This window comes from Pogoniulus pusillus, chromosome 6 (assembly GCF_015220805.1).
Source record: "Pogoniulus pusillus isolate bPogPus1 chromosome 6, bPogPus1.pri, whole genome shotgun sequence".
In the NCBI taxonomy this organism is placed as follows: Eukaryota; Metazoa; Chordata; class Aves; order Piciformes; family Lybiidae; genus Pogoniulus; species Pogoniulus pusillus.
The window spans coordinates 5,168,999-5,189,097 of record NC_087269.1 but is presented as its reverse complement, the minus strand read 5'-3'; the positions used below and the strand labels follow the sequence as shown (position 1 = coordinate 5,189,097).

Below are 20,099 nucleotides of genomic sequence, written 5' to 3'. Positions count from 1 at the left end.
TCAGGCTCAAGAAACCACCTTTGTTCAAAGGAAGATGGACAATTACCGAGAGGACATTCTCTAAGTTCACTTTTCTGTTTACTCTGAAGAATTGTACTGCAGAAGCTCTTGGACTGAAGTGATCTAATACCACTCACAACATCCAAAAGTGCCATGACTACAGTTGGAAGAAACATGAAACTGTGGTGAAGAAAATAAAAAGGGGGGAAACTAGGGCATGCAGTTAAGTTGTTCAAGGCTTTTGAGGGGTAGGAAGAAGCTTAGGCAAGGCTGCCTTTTAACTGTTGCCCAACTCAAGATACCATCAAATGAGCTCCTAATAAATATTTGGCTTCATAGCAGACTGGTACTGAAATTAACAATTTAAGTACATTCCTTTAGATGCAGATTTCAGTCAGACAAGGAGATAGAGCAATTTTTTCATTTGCTAAAAGAATTATTAGTACATCCCAAATTCAGTTCAGTGCAGGAGATTATATATTTAAGCTGATTAAAAAGGTTTCAGTAAGTGAAACAAGTATTAGGATTGTTTTAACACTTGAAAAAAAAAACAAATCAACACATGGAAAGTTCATTCTCAGAACAGAGCTTTACTTGTTTGGCCAAAACTCACAGCACAGAGGAAAACCACAAAAGTCTATCAGGCATGCAAGACATCTTAGAATCAGATCAGCAATTTAGGAGGATGTTTAATAAAGGCACAGTTATGCATTCATTTATTATGCATAATTTAGCTTTATAAATCTACACTAGGATTTGGTATTTTCCCTTTTAATCAGTGTTTGGTGGTTGGTTATTTTTTAACATGGAGTAATTCTGGGAATGAACAAATATTCTAAGTGATTAAGTAGATCAAACAAGGTAACAACACCAAATACAAGGTCTTGCATCTGGGTCAGAGCAACCCCAGGCCCTGATATAGGCTGGGCAGTGACTGGCTTGAGAACAGCCCTGAAGACTTGGGGGTGCTGGTGGATGAGAAGCTCAACATGAGCTGCCAGTGTACACTTGCAGCCCAGAAAGCAAACCACATCCCAGGTTGCATCAAAAGTGGTCAGCCGGTCAAGGGAGGTGACAATCCCTCTCTACACCGCCCCAGTGAGACTCCACCTGGGTCCAGTTCTGGAGTCCCTAGTACAAGAAAGACCTAGACATGCTGGAATGTGTCCTGAGAAGGGCCAGGAGGATGATCAGAGGGCTGGTACTGCTCTGCTAAGACAGACTGAGAGAGTGGGGGCTGTTCAGGCTGGAGACCTTATTGTGACCTTCCAATACCTGAAGTGGGCCTACAGGAAAGCTGCTGAGGGACTTTTTACAGCGTCAGGTAGTGGTAAGACTGGGCAGAATGGAGCAAAACTAGAAGTGGGTAGATGCAGATTGGATGCTAGGAAGAAGTTCTACACCACTGGAGGCACTGGAACAGGTTGCCTAGAGAGGTGGCAGAAAGACCATTCCTGGAGGTCTTTAAGACCAGACTGGATGCAGTTCTGAGCAATCTGATCTTGTGCAAGGTGTGCCTGCCCATGCCAAGGGGTTTGGAACTGATCGATGCTTGAGGTCCCTTCCAGCCCTGCAAATTCTATGATTGTAAGAAAAGACTTGATGAAGGACCATGCTGAAATGTCTTTGTTTCTGCAAGTAAACTTGCAGTTTACCTTTACAATCACTTTACTAAGATAACCTGCTTCTTTCCACACTTTCTAAAGCTAATGTAGGTTGTGAGCCCTGGTGTGAGATTTATGATGTTACACTGCAGAAACCTGTTTAGCTCCCTGATTTACAATTCTGGCAATTGTATTCGACTCTGTCATCAGAACTAATTGCAGCTAACTGCAGATTACCATATTGCAAACTCTCATCTTTGTGAAAGAAATATGGTGTTCTGTTGACAAAAAGAACAGAACCAAATACCCAGAGGGCTAATGAACAAAAATGCACTATTCTACACTGGACTGAAAACCTAAACTCTTCAAATTGGTGCCATAAAACTCCAAATTGCTATTTGTTGGCAAGTTGTTTTAGCCTGGAGTACTTACACAGTAAATCACCATTACACTAATACCATACCTTTGCCCTGAAACATATTAATCTTGGTTAACAATAACTGACATTTACATTACCAACTCAGCTCAGGCATTGTGGTAACTAAACACACTCACAAGAGCTTCAGGGAGAAAAGTTATTAGTTCTGAATGTCTCTTTTTTCACTGAGAACAATGGTGAAGAAACAGCATCATCAGTTCAAGTTATAACCTTATTAAACATTCAAATCCTAATTGATCTGTAAAACAGCTGACTTGGAGTGAAATCTGCATTTGTTTCTTGCATGCAGCTAACCACACAACAGAGTACTTCAGATGTTGCATGGCAGCACGAGGGGTAATGGATTTAAACTGGAAGAGAGATTGAAACTGGATGTTATGAAGAAGTACTTTACAGTGAGGGTGGAGAGATGCTGGCACAGGTTGCACAGGGAGGTTGTGGCTGCTCCTTGCCTGGAGATGTTCAAGGGCAGGTTGGATGAGACCTTGAGTGACCTGTTCTAGTGGGAGGTGTCTCTGCCTATGGTGGCGGGGTTGGAACTAGATGATCTTTGAGGTCCCTTCCAACCTAAACCATTCTATGATTCTGTGTTTTTCAAGTTGTGTTTTCCTATCTGTTCCAAGAAACTTCTAAAATTTGTCCTCTTGAGAAGGAAATGAAAATGGGAATATGAAATATTCCAAAGAATGGGGTACCAGGGCATGACAAGTAGCACCAAATCCTCCCAAAGCAGAGAAGATGAACTTCATCAGCCAACTTCTTTCTATTTCCTAAGCCCATAAATAATAACGGTTTTAAACAGGTAGGGTGGTTTTGGTTTTCTTTATTTAGTGCCAGCAAAATTTCAAGCAACCAGAGAAGTATTTTACTTACTGCACGAAGTCTGTTTAACCTCAGCAGGTAAAGCTTATCCCTCTCCACACACCCACGCATTGTAACTGCAGCGCAGTACACAACACGTCTTGTCCAAGTATTTTAGTCCAACTTTAAAGAGTTCTCTTCCAGACTCCAAATATTCTCTGCAGTGAAAAATACTAAATTTAACATAGAGTTGATGTTCAAGTAGCTTCTTTGGCTACATTACAGAGAGCCAAAACCAGACACTGCAGTCTAATGGCATTAAGAAAGCCCAAGGAGCTTGATGTGTTGAGTTTTGTTTAGGGGATTTTGTGTTCAGATTTAAGAAAGATTCTTCAAGTAAAAACAAGTCTTTGCCTCCTGAAGAAGACAGAATGGACTACATGTATCCCATGTTGCTTTTTGTTTCCCATCTTTTCTTGGCTTCAAATCTGAAACACAGCACAAAATCATATTAGAAATCATGAGTGTGTGTGTTTTGGGTATTCAACCATACTGTTCTTAGCAGCAAAAATAAAAACTTGGGTTTAATACTGTAATAAAAAAGACACAAAGGCAAAACGTTGCCATATAAACCAGTACATTCATTCTGGTAAAGCTTCTGTATTGAAGCCTGATCCACTGCTAAGAAACCATCCCCCCCAAAAGAAAAAAAACCAAACCCAACAAGGTTCAACTAAACAAATAAGATTAGCGCAAGCCTATTTCAACTAAGAAAACATTTAACTGAGATTATATTGTACACACTAAGTGCCAATGAAACCACAAATGTTTAATTCCATACTCAAATGACTTACCCCCAAGCAAGCTTCTTTTTCTTTCGAGCTTCCTGGGCAGCCTCCGCTTCTTGCTTGGCTTTTACGAAGTTGCGGCAAGCAGCAGCTTTAGCAATTTTCACACCAAGCTAAGACAGAGAAAGCAACAAAGGGAAACTGAATAGATGCAAATGGCTCACAGGAAATGTAAGCCTCACAAATTACTTGGGCTGATACTGTTTTTCAAAAGTCAACAGATACTAAAGTATCTTTCAAATGTTAGGTTGATGCTGTACTATTAGATTAGATGAAAGAGAATGTCTTAAGGGGAAGCAAAAGGAGCGGGATGCTGGGGCAAGTGATCCTTTTCACCATATCCTTTGTTTTCAAGGAAAGCAAAAGGGAGCAGCCTGGTTTTTAAATAAATATATAGGCATGCATTCACAGAGGCAGTTTCCACTATTAAGACCAGTCTGTGACCTCAGCTCTGCTAACACACCAGTATCAGGTCTGATCAATACAAAAAAACTAGTTTGCTAGAGGAAGAACTGCTACTACCACACATTTTCCAGTAGTACATGTAGTCATGTCTTAATCAGTCTATCCAGAAAGTAAATGAAGCAGTGTCCTTAGAGTCCATCTGACATTTAGTCTTCACATTTCCAGCTTTTAGATTATTAGCATGATAACACACATGCTTTTCAAATAAGGTCATTAATAGACTGTAGGTGATTACCACTTTCAGGAACTTACAGTGTGAGAATTAAGTTCACTTTAGTGGATGTCAAGGAAGGAAATAAATCATAAAGCATAACAAGATGAATGTTGGTGCTGTGACCTATGAACCGTCCACTGCAGTCAGTTTGTGATTGTTATCATGACCTGACATTATCTGCAAGTCAATCATGAAAGAATTTGGTCTCAAAAGTCACCACTTTTCTCCAGGACATAAAAGCAACACTTCACTTAAACTGCTACAAGCTGATGTGGACAAAGTGATTTTCTTCCTATGCACTCCAAAACCTAGTGAAGTTAGCCAACGTGGTTCTGAGTGGGTACTCTCAATTTCCTCCAAGTGTCATGGGAAAATCAGATGGAGGCATGGGAGATTGAAGTGAAAGAACAGTCCAGCAGTTTGGCTAAGTTCTGTTACTAATGGCAATCTGCTTCAATGATCTGCAGCATCATTAACAGGCAATTCCTATCTACAGAGGAGGCATATTTCATGCATTCTCCAAAATTCAAAAATGCATCCTCAAGGGTAGCTGCACCAAGACATCTTCAAAAGCTCTCCCCATCAAATGCCTACCTTGTAGGTAATTTAATGTTGTTAAAGTAGAACAAACCAGCATTGCTACAAGCTACTCCACAGCCCTTTCCGGGCTCAAGTAAGCAGCCCTTCTGCACAAGGCTTTGAGAGTCTACATGCAGGTAGTAGAAGGCAACATCAGATTGTGCTCAGTTTGAGGCTCTGAGCACTGGCAACTCAGTTAAGAGATAGACATAACATTCTGCAAAGGAAAACAGGCAAAATAATACTAAAGTTTTTCATCTAGTGTATGTTGCAGGGTCTTAAATATGAGCCTATGGAATCATCTTGATACACAAAGTAACTTATGTGACCAGACATTAGCTACATCACTTTTCCCCTGAACACTAACATTCTATATAATCTGAACTGCCAAACCTCAAGTCAAAGACTAGAGCTTAATGCTCTCTTATTTGCATTGACACTTAGTATTTTAGGGCAGCTATTAACTTTAATACAGTTGCAGCATGAAAACACTGAAGAAAACACACTTAAAATATTCACATCTGTTTAGTTGTTCACTGAAACAGGACTAGATTATTACTCTATTTTTTTAATCTGGCAGCTGATGCCCCTCAATCAGCAGAACTTTGCCATCATTTCTGAACTGTAATTTGCCTTCTAATATACTGTTATTGACCATGGAGTAAGAGTTAATTGTCAAGCATCTCTTTAATATATGTTAGTGGTCTATTGAACACATACAAATACACCCAAGTGAGATCTAGACAAGTGCTGCAGAAAAACCTTCTGAACTGTATTTCTTGGAAGGCAGAATGACTCCTTCCCTCTTTGAAAAATGTGCAGACAAAAAAAAGGGGACAATAATATCCTCTGTAGTGTATGCAAAAGTAAAAGGAGAAATATTTTGCAGCAATAATGCTATAATTTCCAAGCTACACAGAGCCAAATTTAGAAGCCGTGAAAACAAATATGCTGCATACAAGCAAACAACCAGATTAAAAATGTCTTTTGCTGCTACCCACACCCAGACATAAATCTTCACTCCCTCACTGTTCCCCCAAAGGAAATTCGTAACAGCTTGGTCAATGGGTTTTACATTCAGAAAAAAACCCAACATTTCAGGTCATCAGATAACTCAATAAAATACAGTCTTAAAAGCAGTAAGAAAGCAGGAATAATATATATATATATATATATACACACACACAACAATTTCTTGTGTAGTCAAAGTATCAGCATTTTCCATATAGAACATCCAATATTTTGCTGCATTTTAATTAAGGTGTCTAAACATTATCACAAAGAACTGCAAATTGGTCAGAGCACGCAGTAAGGAAAATTAAGCTCTAAAGGCTTTTTATCACCATATTTCAGGAACCAAGGGTGTAAAATGTTCTAATTTGGGATATATTAAAAGCCATAAAAGGTCTTTCAAAAAGATTAATGGTACTTTGCTTGGATTTAAGATAAGGGCTTTAGCTGGTTGGAAAAGCAGGGCCCTGGCTAGACCCTTGAGGCATTCATCTTTACAGCCACTTGGAAGATTTGTAAAAGCGTCTGCATAACCTCAAGCAAAGGCACTGCGACATTTAGGGTTGCCTTTTTTTTTTTCCTCCTTCTTCTTTTAAATTCCTTTCAATTTTACAGGTTTAAAAAGTGTGTAAATCATATTGGGTAAGTAAAGCTGACATAACAGTTCATCCCTGTACCACAAGACAGACAGAATATATATTTTTAAGACAAACTTAAAAAAAAACCCCAACAAACCCAAACCCAACAACCAAACAGCTTTGTTCCTACAGGGCAAAGGCCTTCCCATTTTGAAGTTGGCCAATAACCGCTTCAAATATCTTGCCCTAGATGTTTAATGCAGCAGAGATGAAAATTCCTTACCTGTTCTATCCCCCTGCTCCCCCCCCCCACCACGCATATTCTACTCTGCTGAAATTGTTACCTCGCCATAAAATTCTTCAAGCTTTGCTTCTTTTTGAACACTTTCAAGGCTCTTATTTAACTAAAAAAAAAAAAAAAAAAACAGCAATTTTCATACTTTCAGTTTTTATGGAATACCAGGTCTCCATGAAAAAAAAAAACATTGGTGCCATTCTCTTTTGTTCTTTAATTAAACGAAAACAGATGTTTTCTGAAGTAAAAGCGGAACCATTACTGGAGTACTTAAAGTGTTAAGGTCTTTAATTTTTATATCAGTTTGGTCTACAATTCCTGATTGTCTTTACTCAAGCTCAACATTAATGTCAAGCAAGTTACCTAGGAGACGAAAGAGATCAAAGAGACAAAAAACCCTCAAATGTCTGATTAATCAAGCCTGCAAACAGCTTATTTCTTTTAGCCTGCATGCAAGTATGAAAATGAGATTCTGGGAGCCGTACATTGTGCAGATTTGTTCATTCTTATCAGAACAAAGCCAGCGGCAGCTTATTTCATGGATCATTGGCACTGTCATCAGTGCTACACAGAACGGGTGACAGCTCCTCATTTTGAGGCTTGAACAAAATTAGCAAAAAGTCGGCACAAATTAGCCTCTCATCTTTTTAGTAATATGACATTATTCATTTACTTTTTATCCAATTTTTAATTTTTTCCCTTGTCAGCTATCCCTTTCTAGTGTTTCTCACACAGCATCATAAAACACTTTGGTTTTTTTCTTTTAAAAAATAAGCTAAGAAATGGCTGAAGTTGAAACAGTAGGCAAAGTTCAGGCAGAAGAGTAAACATTCTTTTTATGAAGTTGCAGCAGAATCTACTCTAACTCCCAGAAAACTTCCCTAAATAAAATAAAATAACCAAGCTGTGCAGCATCAAATATCATAAACAAAGACTTGTCATTAAGAGGGGCTGAGCAATGTAAATGTTGAATGGATACAACAAGCGGTTCAAGAACTCCTCCAGATAATATTGAGGTGGGATGTACATAATGCTAAGCCTACCCAAGCTCTAACATAACATCTATATTCAAACAGGTCCCAAAATACCCTTCCATCACAGCAGAGAAGCCAAACAGCCTTTTAACACACTGTTCCACTCATCAAAAATGAATCTGGTTATTTCAGGCTTGCCTTTAGCAATGATTTTCTCCTTTTATGTTATGGAATGTCATCCATTGCAGATGTATATAAAATATATAAAGCAAACAAGCACATCGAGTGGGTATTTGCAGGGAAAATTTTCCCCTTTCACTGATGGACTCAACTTGAGCTGTAAAATACTTTGTCATACCTTTGTTGTATTTTTATGCTGGTGTTTTCCAACTGCAAATGATATTTGGATGGCCTGGGAAGGGAGCGAGGACAGAAAAATGTTCTAGTATTAAGCCCTTTGCTGGATTTAAACATTGAAAGGCAAGAAACTTCTTCCATTCATGAGAAAAAAACCCACAGCATTAAAAAATTAACTGTAAGCTGTTAGATGCTTTACACAGCCCCCTTATAAGAAAGGCAGTTTTAAAAAAAGAACTGTAGTACTGTTTTCAGCAATTTCTTTATCTCTGTTCTTCTAAGTAAGAAAGCTTATTAACAAGCTTTGAACTTAAAATCACATTTACAATAATGTGCCATCAACAGTTTTATAAGCTAATTAGAAAAAAAGATTAATTAATGACTGGCTGCTAATAAAATGGCAATCATGAAGAAAGAAACCAAGGGTGCTAAGCTTCAACTACCACCAATTAAGAGCTAATTACAAACAAATTATATATGTGTTTTGCTGTGGGCTTTAATTTACTAAAATGGTTTTAATTAAAAGAGAAAACATGCTGATTAATTGAACTGCAGAAAAAATCTACAGTATAAACTGTGCTTTGTCTGTCTCTTTAATTAGACTTGTAACATCTGAAATCTTTTTTTAAGGTTTGTTAAGGAAAAAGATATACATAATTAAGAGAGCATAAGAATGTAATTCTAGGTGATAAACCTGCCATGTTCCAAAGGTTAAAAGAAAACAACCTCAACAAAGACAGATATTTGGAAGCACCTCTGCTAAATTTTGGAAATTCCTTCAGAGATAACAAAAAAAACACCCAACAACTTTTTTTCCCCCCCCCAGGTCCTTCAGCAGGGAAGGCTTCCAAGTTAATTGGTGCTTGGTTACACTCCATATGAAACTGTATCCATCTCTTCAGGTACCTTAAAGGCACTATGACAAAGTGCGAATGTCGCACAGAACAGTGACATTGTTTTACCAACAGAAGAGCATCCAGCCCTATAACCTGTCCACCTAAACCAGCAACGTGCAACCTCATCATCAACCACATCCTAGGCCAGATTTTCAAATGGAAGACAGCTTCCAGAATGGTTCTCAGTGACTGTGACGTACAACCTTGCTCACATACCTCCCGTTCCACCAGTGACTGGCTAGAGGTTACTTGCAGACAACAGATCATGAGAAAATGGTCATGCTGCAAATTTTGAGAACAGCAGGACTGATCTTGCTGCAACATGAAACGATAGCCCAGTGAATAGCAAATGAGTTTTGTCTATTACAATACAGATCCTTCATTTAAGCTTGATTACAACCCCAGAGTTCTCCCACAAATGGCAGCTTTTTAACAATCTTTCACCAAAACGCCAGAAGCCACTAAGCTAAGCACTTAGGAACAATGCTGTCAAGAAGCCTGAGCTATTTAGAGACTTGACAACTACTCCAGTAATTCAGCACACTAAATCACCAAATATTACAGAAGTTCTTTTTGGCAGGTAGGTCTAATATGGTCAAGATTATTTTATAGCGTTCGAGTTACAGCCCTGAGGCTAACCTACTTTTAGACAATGCGGCACCTACCCAGCAGGCAGTTAAGAAAACCACAAGCAAATGCAAAGGTTGAGGTTCAGCCAGATTAGTTCTCATCATACTAGAGATGTAAGAAACCTGCATTCTGCTTCCTAAGACACTGCACAATGATCCAAGCACAAAACCACTGTGAAAAATTCTCTGGGGGAAAATAGCTCGGAAAATATTTTCAGGTTTATAGATTTAGGGATGTGAGGGGTAAAAATCTTTTGGAATTGTTTCATTAGGAAAACAACTTCTAGAAGCATCAGTCCAAATTGAAATTGATTTACAGGACAGTGAAATTGCCACAAAGCACCTCCAACTATGCAGAGTGTTCTAATCTATCAGCACTGATTCTACCGAAACATCTATGCAGATTCCCACAAACACAACAGAAACAATGCACATGTCAAGATATTATTCCAAAGCTTTTCAAAAGCTGACATAATCCCAGCTCTTTTCCCAGCTACACCTGCTACCATTAAATCTCAACTACCCTACCTAAATCATCACCAAGAAGGCCATTTAATCTATGCTATTTAATCTATGCCTAGCTCAGTGTCCACATATGCTTCATTCTCCTAACTTTTAGAATGAAAGCTTCAGATTTTTTGGGTAACTCCTCCAATAACACTTCTGTTGGCATATCTCAAGTCAAACCAGTCATCATTAAACACAGAGGTTGGGCAACAACTTTAGGTATGCCATTCTACATGCAAAAAGCAGAACTTTAAACCATGAAGGACTCTCTCAATGATGAAAGCACTAAAATAGTTATGACAAAGCAACCAGATTACACTAACAAACCTTAACTGTACATATTACCCCATGCAAGCTGCAATGAATTGCTAGTTATTTAATACTAACAGCACTATGTTGTAGATATTAAAGAAATTATTTACTCTACCAGTGTGTTTAAAAAAACCCACAGTGAATTTGTATTGATGCTCAGCACAAGTTGATCAAAGGAGAATTGACCTTACATACTGCAACAGCACCAAAGCACTGAGATGCTCTAGCTAGATCAGGTTCTAGAAGCAGCCTAGCTAAAGAAGCAGAGACACTGATGGCTTAAATTTTCTGTACAATATAATGCAGACATTCCTAGATTACTTCAGGAATAACTTTAGTGATAGAATGCAATTATTCATTTAAGGATCACTAGAACTCTTAGAGTATAGCACAGGAGAACAAGTAGGGGTGGCCAAGGATGTTCAAGTTATCCTAAAAACTAACTCCCAAACTGCTACCACTTTTCCAGTTGACTAATAATGCTGACAACAGAAGACAAGGGGTAATAACTTGTAGTAAAGGTTTGCAGAGATCAGACTGAATATCATCATCACAGAAATACATTTAAATAGAAACACAACTTCCAATAAAAAGGATAATGCATTTCTAGTTAGTCTCAAAAGCGACACATGAATCCACACATGCAGTAGCTCATGCATAAGGTATCCAAATGCTAACATCTCAACTTCTACCACATTAAGAAGTTTTGTTTTCAAAAATCCAATTAGCATTTGTACTGTCAGAACAAAAGAAAGCAACCAATAATACACTGCCCAAAGTCTCATATACGGAAGTACAGTAACATTTTCCCTAAAGAACCTGCAACAAGTATCACATGGAAAGCAAAGACCCAAAACCTTGAAGCAGTATCACTCAGGCTTTTAGGATGTAAATGTCAGCAATGAACTCACAGCTGCTAGATTATGCATATTGCCTAAATCATCCCTGATTTTTTAAGAGGAATCTGATTTTCAAAACCTTTTCTTCCTGTGACATAATGATACCACATTGTCAGGAAGATTTTGGCATTCCTTTGCTTTTTACGACATGTTTTTGCTGCCATTCTCATCATCTGTTTATTTTTGGCTTCGTTTTTCTAAATACTGAAGCTGCCCTATCAGTTTCACAGGCTTATAAATGTTATACATCAAAAATTAGTTTCACTTATTAAGGCAGGAAACGGCTTTAAGAACTCTGGGATCTGTGCCTCAAAGCAAAAGCTTTATCAGCAGGTTCCAGTCACTGCTTCTTGCAAAAGAAAATGGTGCCGATTAAAACCCCATACACCTGATTTCAAAAAGAACACCTACCCACTGAACATTCCTCACAGGGCTGCGATGGGGGCTGGACCCCAACCAGAAGGCAGCTGTGTTTCATACACTTCCTGCCCCCAGCCTTGCAACACTGCTCAAGAAAACTGAAAACTATACATAAAAAGATGAGGTTGAGATAAAAGAACAATAATTCATCCATTTATTCCTTGAGACGTCTGAAGTGGTGTACTTCAATCCGGTCGCAGCACAGTTCCATGCCTGACTTCCTCACAGGGTTGTGTTGGATTTGGAAGTTAAAGGGATACAAATAGCCATATATTTTAACTTGCTTCTACGTAGTACTATGTAAAATTTGATCTAGTGTGAGGTGTTCCTGCCCATGGCAAAGGGGGTGGAACTGGATGACCTTTGAGGTTCCTTCCAACCCTGAAAATTCTGTGGTTCTGTGAAAAGGAGTTTTAAAATGCACATTACTTTAAAATTGCAAAGAGAAGGGAAGTAGTGAATCCAAACTACACAGTACACAAGTAGCATTTCAAGATTCCACTTGTATACAAACCAATGATTCTTTTTAATCAACCTCTTCCATTGTCAAATCCTTTTCTAAAAGTCAGTTAAAAATACTTCCTCAGGACAACAAGGATTTAAAAATACCCACTTAAAAAATAAAATACAGCTTCTCAGAAGGAAAAAGGACTCTTGCAGCAGGAAATGTTGCACATCTTTACAACAGTTTATCACATGGATTCTGGCTCGACAGAGCTCCTCATGAGATCAAGCCAGAGTCATTTGAGTTTTCCCTTTTCCAACATGCTATTTATTCAGATAAAGCCACTTAACCAAAACCAAATGGAGGCTGTGAATACTAATAATGCCTCAAGCATTTTGTTTTCAGAATTACAACATGCTAATATTTGAAAGTCAACAATTTGGAGCTAATGTTCCACAAATAATAATACATTGCTGTAGCACCTGGGATATGCTAGCTGTTGTGCAATCCCACGGCCACCCAAATCAGATAACAGTTTATCATGAATATTACAAAACCTTCAAACTTCTTACATTAATTTGTTTTTATAGTCAAACAATCTGCACTCAAACCTCTCTATGTTTTATTGATTATGAGACTCTAACCACTTTAGAGTAGATGGGATAATGACATTTGTGAAGGAGAACAGCAAGTGTTTTTTCATGTTGTACACATGAAAGGTAATATTACAGTATCACAGTCAGACTTCAAGGGAACATCAGGACACATTCCTACCACTGTCAATAAGCTGCTCTCTCTCTGCAGATTGAAGGTTTGTGATCATTGGTGGAAAGGCAGGTAACAGGCATTAGGAACTGCCCCGAGTGACTAAAGGCAGCAGTTTAATGGCTGCGTAAGAACACATGCTGGGGAACAGTTAGTTTTACCTAACCTTATTTACAGAACCTTAAGACCTTTATTTCCCATTTCACAAGCCACCTGCTTTTAAAGCAAACACAATCTTGTAATAGATTGCATTAAACAGATGTAAATCTGCCATTTTACATTAGAGCTTAGCCTGAAACCCTGTACTTAAACATTTTAAATATTTGTATGAAAATGAGAAGTAGTCTGAATTTTTCTTCATGCTTTTCTAATACCTTTGAATTTTACTAGTATATAGAGTGGACTGAAAATTTCCCATTAACACTGAAGATAGAATATGCAAGAGAAGAATGAAAGGCAAAAAAACTATAAGTAATTTCTAACATAAACCTAGAATATTTGTAAGTTATATAAATAAGATGACTTTAAAATGACAGCTTCTCCACACACCTCAAACAGTATTTACTTAATTATTTCTAATTACTCAGCTTCAAAACTATTCCAACTATCTTTTTATCCTAATTTTTTTCATTTTCTTCCCAAGCACAAATGGAACTGGGCACAACAGTCTTCATGGATTTTAATTACATACTTCAGCTGCTACCACCTACCATAAGTGCACCAATTCAACTACTTCTTGTATGAAATTGCCATTAACAGAGGTATCTCCACTTCCACTATTCACTCAGTTCTACATGCCAAAGAAAAGGCTTCACTTTTTGTAACAAAGAGCAGCACAGCCTTCATAAAATTACTCAAGATACACTGATTAACAAGACAACAGCTGGGAAAGAATGGAGTTACTCCCAGATAGATTACTTCTCCCCCCCCCCAAAACATGCATTTCTATACTAAAATTGAAGAGGAAAAAGGAAAAAATCTATCTATTCTATAAACATAATGCTAAGGCTACAGCAATGTTTGACACCCACCTACTCCCACTCTTCCTCAGAATTCTTCCAGATATCAACTCCTGATTTGAGTGTTATCTGTCCTTATTTAGGCATGTCTTGCTTTACACTTCATAATCTTTACCTTTCTTCAGGCCTCCCAAGCCTACTGGAGTGGGAACGCAAAGACAACTGAGGCACAGGGAACTGACAAGAAGGGAACATCCTAATTCTGTTTTCTTGGATCCTGACATGCAGAAAAATATCACAAGCTCCATCCAGATGACTAGTTACTGACTCCTCCAACCCACGGAGCCAGCATGAAGGCTTTAAAAGAAGGTTATTTGGGATTGTGTAAGAATTGATAATACAACCATACACACAGCTGTCCAAGTATTACTAGATTGGCAGCAGAATCCTTCAAGCACTGACAGAAATCTGATTAGGAGGCAGGAAAGATGGCCTAAACAATCTTCAATCCTATTTTAGTTATGACTTTTTTTGGAGGGGTAAAGATGTACAAAAGTAAACGTTTCCTCAGAGCTTCTGTTAGCAGCCCACTTACCTCACGAGTGGCTAATCTATCACTCAGCTCCTCAGCCTTATCAATGTCACCTTCAGCCACAGACTTCTCTATGCTAAGTTCAAGGCCAGACTGGAAAAAGAAAAGCAAATTATTTTTTTAGGACAAAAGAATAAAGAACACATCCAAAAGTGAGCATCTCCTCTCTAAAAATACTTCTTGCCTAAAATTCTTTATTTTAAGACCTGTAATTTCTGTGTAACACAAATCACTTTGTCTCTGCATTGTAATGGACAGTATAATTACAAATTCACTGAAAGGCTGCCTGAGCACAAATCATTGCATTAGTTCCACCTTATGTGCAGGAGAACACTGTAGGTTAAAAAAAATTACACGGACTAGTTTATGCCTGTCACAATAAAATTTCATCTGAAGATCTGGCTTATCTCTTCCATCCCTGGAGCTTTCTAAACAAAATGTGCAATATATGTGTCAGGTAATATGAAGAATGGCAATTACTACTGTATCGTTACAGTTCTAAGATCTTATCTTTACCAAAAACCTGAGTGCTGGCACTGTGCCACTCCACTCTGCTAATAAATTAAAAATCCTAGCAATCCTACAGAAAACAATGAAAAAAGCTTCAGAACTTAACCTCTGGAAATGAAAAAATAACCTTTATGATCAACACAATAAAAGTTCTTTAGCGCCACCATTTAGGAGTAACGTAGCAACAAAAAGTGTTTAGTGGAAATTAATAGCAGGAAACTAAGAAGGAATACAGAAGGGTGGCACAGAAGTAGGCACTGACTTTAGAATTTCACCCAAAAAGAAGGAAAAAAATAACCAAACTAAAATCACTGTTATGGCAAAAGTCAATTTACAGCCTCACTGGTTTTAAATACTGCTGACAGTTTCCTAACATATACTTTAGAAGATAAAAAGCAAAGAAAGTAAACATAATTCTTCAGAAAGTCATCTACAAATACTGCACTTGAATTGTTCAGTTGGAAGTTGGGGGTAAAAAAAAAGGAAGAGAGAAAGAAGTGCACAATTGGAAGTTGCAGTGATAGCCAGCTCTGGTAGATGTCTTTTCTGACAATAATGAGATATGCACTCCACAAGCGATACAATCTCTGAGCTTAGGTGCAGAGCATCTGCATTTTACACTTTGGGCTTCTGACAAGATCTATCCTGAGCAGTTTAATGACAACTAAGTACCCATCAAAAGTAAAAAGTCAGAAGCAAACAATGTCTCACGACTGGAATGCAGAAACTTACTTTAGGCAGATGAAAAACAAAGTGTATCACAAAGGAGGCTGACTGAAGAGCTTATGTCATAGAATTCATACAGGCTTTTACTAGATAAAGTACAAAACAAACAGTGCTACAAGGAATTCATTATGAGTTTAACTTGTCCATCACACTGTAGCAGTTACTTCAAATATGATTAGTTACACAATAATATTTATGGACAAAACATGCTATAATTCTAGTAAAAGTGTAGTGTAAGTTTGACCCTCTAATTCCTATTGCACTGGTGTCAACTAAGACATTTACTTGACATGTTAAAGTTAAAACACAACTGAAATAAAATAGGAAGCAAAAGAGGAAAAAAAAAGGCAAGCAATGCCTATGAAGTCTTCTGTGTCTTCTGTAACAAAAGAAAACCAGGTAGAAAACAAGCAGAGATACTGGCTTCAAGAAAGCAGCACAGCCTTTCAATTCAAGTGTGACTCGTGGCATCTAAACGGAATCCATTAAAACTGCAGAAAATTGTCCTTCCTCAAACTCATTCCAGCATCTAGTTACATTTAAACAGTCTCAGTCTTACTCCTGTCTTAGTCAAGGCTGAATTCTTTTCTTGCCATGCACAAGCTGACATTGCTTTTGTATCAACAGTCACCTTTTGTGGAGCCTTGCTATGCATGGGGGATTCAAATCTATCATTGATTCCAAAGTATTGCGTAAGTTCTTTCCATTTGTCTTCATCTGCCAACTGCTGACTACTAAAAACAACAAAAACAAGTCATTAATAAAACTAGCTCTTTCTACAACTTCTGGCACTCTTTCCAATGCCAAAGGAAATTCTTCCATTTGGTAGACATGCTCTTTCCACTCATTCACAGTTTTTAATGAAAATTAGTTATTCCTTCTACTCTGCAAGTGTAATGCCAGTCTTGAAAGCAAGCTTGCAGGCAATCAGTGATATAATCAGGGATAACATTAAGTCCATTTTAAGTGGCATTCATTAATATATTTTCTATTTTTAATATCAATAAATTCCATTAAGCACTTCAGCCTGCCTGACAGAGACACTGAACAGCTTCATCAGGTACTTTTTATGATGTCCCAAGCCAGGCCTTGGCTATGCACTTGGTTAAGCTTTTCACAAGTTTTGCCTGATATTAAAACAGACCTCAGAGAACAACATTGACCTGGTTATACCTCTTAGTCACTTCATCATTCTTGTTCTGTTTTTCTAGGAGGAAAAAAAAGAAAATAAAAAACAGTATTACACAGTTAACATCCTACAGGTTCCAATGAAGTTAACAGACCTCTAATTGGAAACATTTCCTTGGAAAGACTGACACACTGAGATTTGTACCCAATGAACATGTGCATTTAAGCCACTCAGCTCTGAGACTTCCCACACGAAGAACCTCCTACAATACTTATGAAAAAGATTTAACCAGAATAGAGAAAAGTATGTTGCACACAATAACTGAAATACACTTACCCATGATAAATTGCTGTTACCTGGCTAAGTTCTACCTCCTTTTTAAAGAGGATAAATGTATGCTTTGGATTTTAAGTAGCAGTTTATAAACTATTCCTACAAGCAATGTGTATGACTGGAAAATTAAAATCCTAGCTAACAGCTAACACAGACCTACTCAGGAACTCAACTCTTGATTAAATATACATATATATAACAATTAAATGCCAAACAAAAAAAAACCCATCAACCAGCAATTCCCACTTCCAATGTACTTCACATTAATTCCATCTGGAGAAAATAAATCCTGTGGTTCTATAAAGCACCTTTCCTGCGGCGCTTTCTTTTGCGGCTTTTGTTTCCCTGATTTGCTTGGGTCTTCATTTCACGGTGTTTCTTCTGAAGCTCCACAAATTTCTACAAGGTTAAGAAAAGGCAAATCTGTATTTTTAAAACTCTTGCCCACTTAAAAAAAATAATTACACGATGTGCTGAGAAATGTTGTCCCACAACATCTTATTTATCCGCAGCATTTTGTTGTAGATAGAGTTACAATTTGCGCACTAAGGACATCCAACTCTAATGCTGTCAAACTGGAATCAGCTCTCATCTTTCAGCACATCTCAGACTTTCTGTCCTCCCCAAATCCCAGACCTACTGAAGCCCAACTGTTTTCTTGTGGGAGATGGCACTAAACACAGTTATGCTGGTTGATCACTCCTGAGCCATTCCATTCATCACAACTGCTCAGCTGGTACTTTGTAGTCTCAGTGCTACTGACAGCACCATCCTGGCACAGCAGTTTATCAGCAAGGATCAATGGATACAGGAGAGCAACTAAGCTTTGTCAAGTCTTATTTTGTCTCAACCACACAATGTTGGGTTTTTTCCCAGTTTTTCCATGCAACAGGAACATCATAAGGTTATAAACAGCTATGAGTCTGAATACTTGCAACCAACCCCACAGAAAGCAGAAAGGCACACAGGTCTGCTTCACAAAGAAATCTATCAGCCACTACTGGTGATGTGTATCTGTAAATCCTCACTAGTGCAGAAAGCAGTCACAAAGCTCAGAGCCCACACACCACCAAAACCACAACTCTTTAGGCAACTGTACAGTTACTCAAACATGTCTCTGCTGTACTTTCAGTCATCCCTGCACCAGAAGCTACATTCACTTCCTATCTACATTCCTCTTCACCTAGCTTGAAATAATCCAAGTTTACATTCTGATCATATTTTATTTCAGCTTTGTATACTGAATATTCTACATCAAGTTATTTAAATTTAAAAGAAAGAGTATGCTGCATTTATACTCTGGACATTTGCACAACTGTAATGATACCCACATTCCATATGTTTAAAGGAACTCCAGAAGGGCACCTTTGAGACTCATCTTCTCCATCCGCCTCTGGTATCGCAATGGGCTCACTGATGCCACTACTTTCAGGTCCGTTCCCTTGCAATTCAGAAAGCTGAGCTCTTTTAAGATCATCATTTGCATCTTCCTGTGAACAGGGACTATGCAATTCATCTCCATCGTCAGAACTTAAGTCAACATCACTTTCGTTCAGTCCTGGAGGTAACAGTCCACTCCACATCTTCCAGCTTAAACAAGTCCGAGCCGCTTGAAACCACTGCAAAGACACCAAAGTTAGGTGTGCTTACCCATTTCCAGATAAAAACACAAATAGCCAACAGGAAAAAAAAATAAATAACAAAGTGTATTATCAGGAACACTTCATTTCTCTTGACGAAACTAACTATTATTAGAATAATAGAATCACACAATCAGTCAGGGTTGGAAGGGACCACAAGGATCATCTAGTTCCAAACCCCCTGCCATGGGTAGGAACAACCTACCCTAGATCATTATCAGATGTTTTAGACCAGATTATAAAGCTTCTAATATAATCTTAACATAAAAGATTTAAGTACGCAGGTTGCAGCTATTAGCTTCTTAGCCCACACACCCCCACACACCCCCCCTTACTTTTTCCTTCCCTGTCAGTTGCAGCTTTATCACCTCCCAGTTGTTTCCAGCTGCTTTCAGCGTTACGGGCGACACTGCAGCGAGTGCCTCCCGTCTCCAGCCACGAGCAGCTGCGCAGAAGCTTCAACCCTTCCACACCAGCGCTTCCCGGCACAACACAACCGCCCCCTTTTTCCACCGGCAGGCGGACAACGCCGGACACGGACGAGTCCCGCCGGCCGCAGCGAGAGGACGGAGAGAAAAGCCTGCTCGGGAACGGCGGCAGGCCCGGAGGCAAGGGCAGCCCGCTCCGAACTGAGCGGTGCGCCGCGAAGCGCCACTTCCAGCCAGGGTGGGAGATGCAGACGGCCCCTCCGGCCCCCCACAGCCAGGGTGGGAGATGCAGACGGCCCCTCCGGCCCCCCGCAAGCCCGAGGGCAGCCCCCACCGGCCCCCGACACAGCCCTGCCTGACGCCAGCGCTTCCCCCGCACCGTGTTTACCTGGCCGCCATCTTGGCACCGCCGGAACACCCTGCCGGCTGGTTGGGCCTTGCCCCGCAGCCAATCAGCGGGCACCTTGCTGCCTGGCGCCCGGCCCCTCTGGCCACCATGGCAAGCGGGCAGGGCGCTGGAGGGGAGGGAGTGCCTGGGGCAGGGCGGCGGTGGAGGAGCGCTGCTCGCTTGGGCAGGGGGTTCTGCCCCGGGGGCTGCGGAGCGCAGGCACCTGCAGTCAGCTTGCTCTGGGGATAGACAGCAACTTCACAGAATCACGGAACTAACCAGCTTGGAAGAGACCTCTAGGATCACCAAGTCCAGCTTAATCACCTAACCTTTCTGATTAACTAACCCACGGCACT

The 20,099-nt window shown here is 39.3% G+C and overlaps 1 protein-coding gene across 3 annotated transcripts; it reads right to left on the bottom strand.

Annotated features, from left to right (window-relative positions):
- Positions 1-2,851: 2,851 nt before the first annotated feature.
- Positions 2,852-19,828, bottom strand: FAM204A (family with sequence similarity 204 member A). Of its 3 annotated transcripts, none has more exons than XM_064144281.1 (8): positions 19,744-19,828; positions 18,619-18,906; positions 17,596-17,686; positions 16,999-17,032; positions 16,457-16,559; positions 14,593-14,682; positions 3,699-3,805; positions 2,852-3,332 (listed from the first exon to the last, which is right to left on the bottom strand). In XM_064144281.1, exons 2-8 carry the CDS (start codon positions 18,868-18,870, stop codon positions 3,281-3,283), a joined length of 729 nt encoding a protein of 242 aa, XP_064000351.1. In that variant the 5' UTR covers positions 18,871-18,906; positions 19,744-19,828; the 3' UTR covers positions 2,852-3,280. The 3 variants fall into 3 exon arrangements, with proteins under 3 accessions (XP_064000351.1, XP_064000353.1, XP_064000352.1); XM_064144283.1 differs by having other exon boundaries at positions 16,457-16,556; XM_064144282.1 differs by lacking the exon at positions 19,744-19,828 and adding an exon at positions 19,263-19,418.
- Between the last annotated feature and the right edge of the window lie 271 nt (positions 19,829-20,099).

Excerpts from the sequence above, each read along its gene's own strand:
- FAM204A (XM_064144281.1), bottom strand. The coding sequence starts at position 18,870 with ATGTGGAGTGGACTGTTACCTCCAGGACTGAACGAAAGTGATGTTGAC. Across the intron at positions 17,687-18,618 it reads TTCCTTTAAACATATGGAAT|AAATTTGTGGAGCTTCAGAA; the intron begins GTGGGTATCATT and ends TTAACCTTGTAG. Across the intron at positions 16,560-16,998 it reads AATGATGAAGTGACTAAGAG|TAGTCAGCAGTTGGCAGATG; the intron begins GTATAACCAGGT and ends TGTTGTTTTTAG.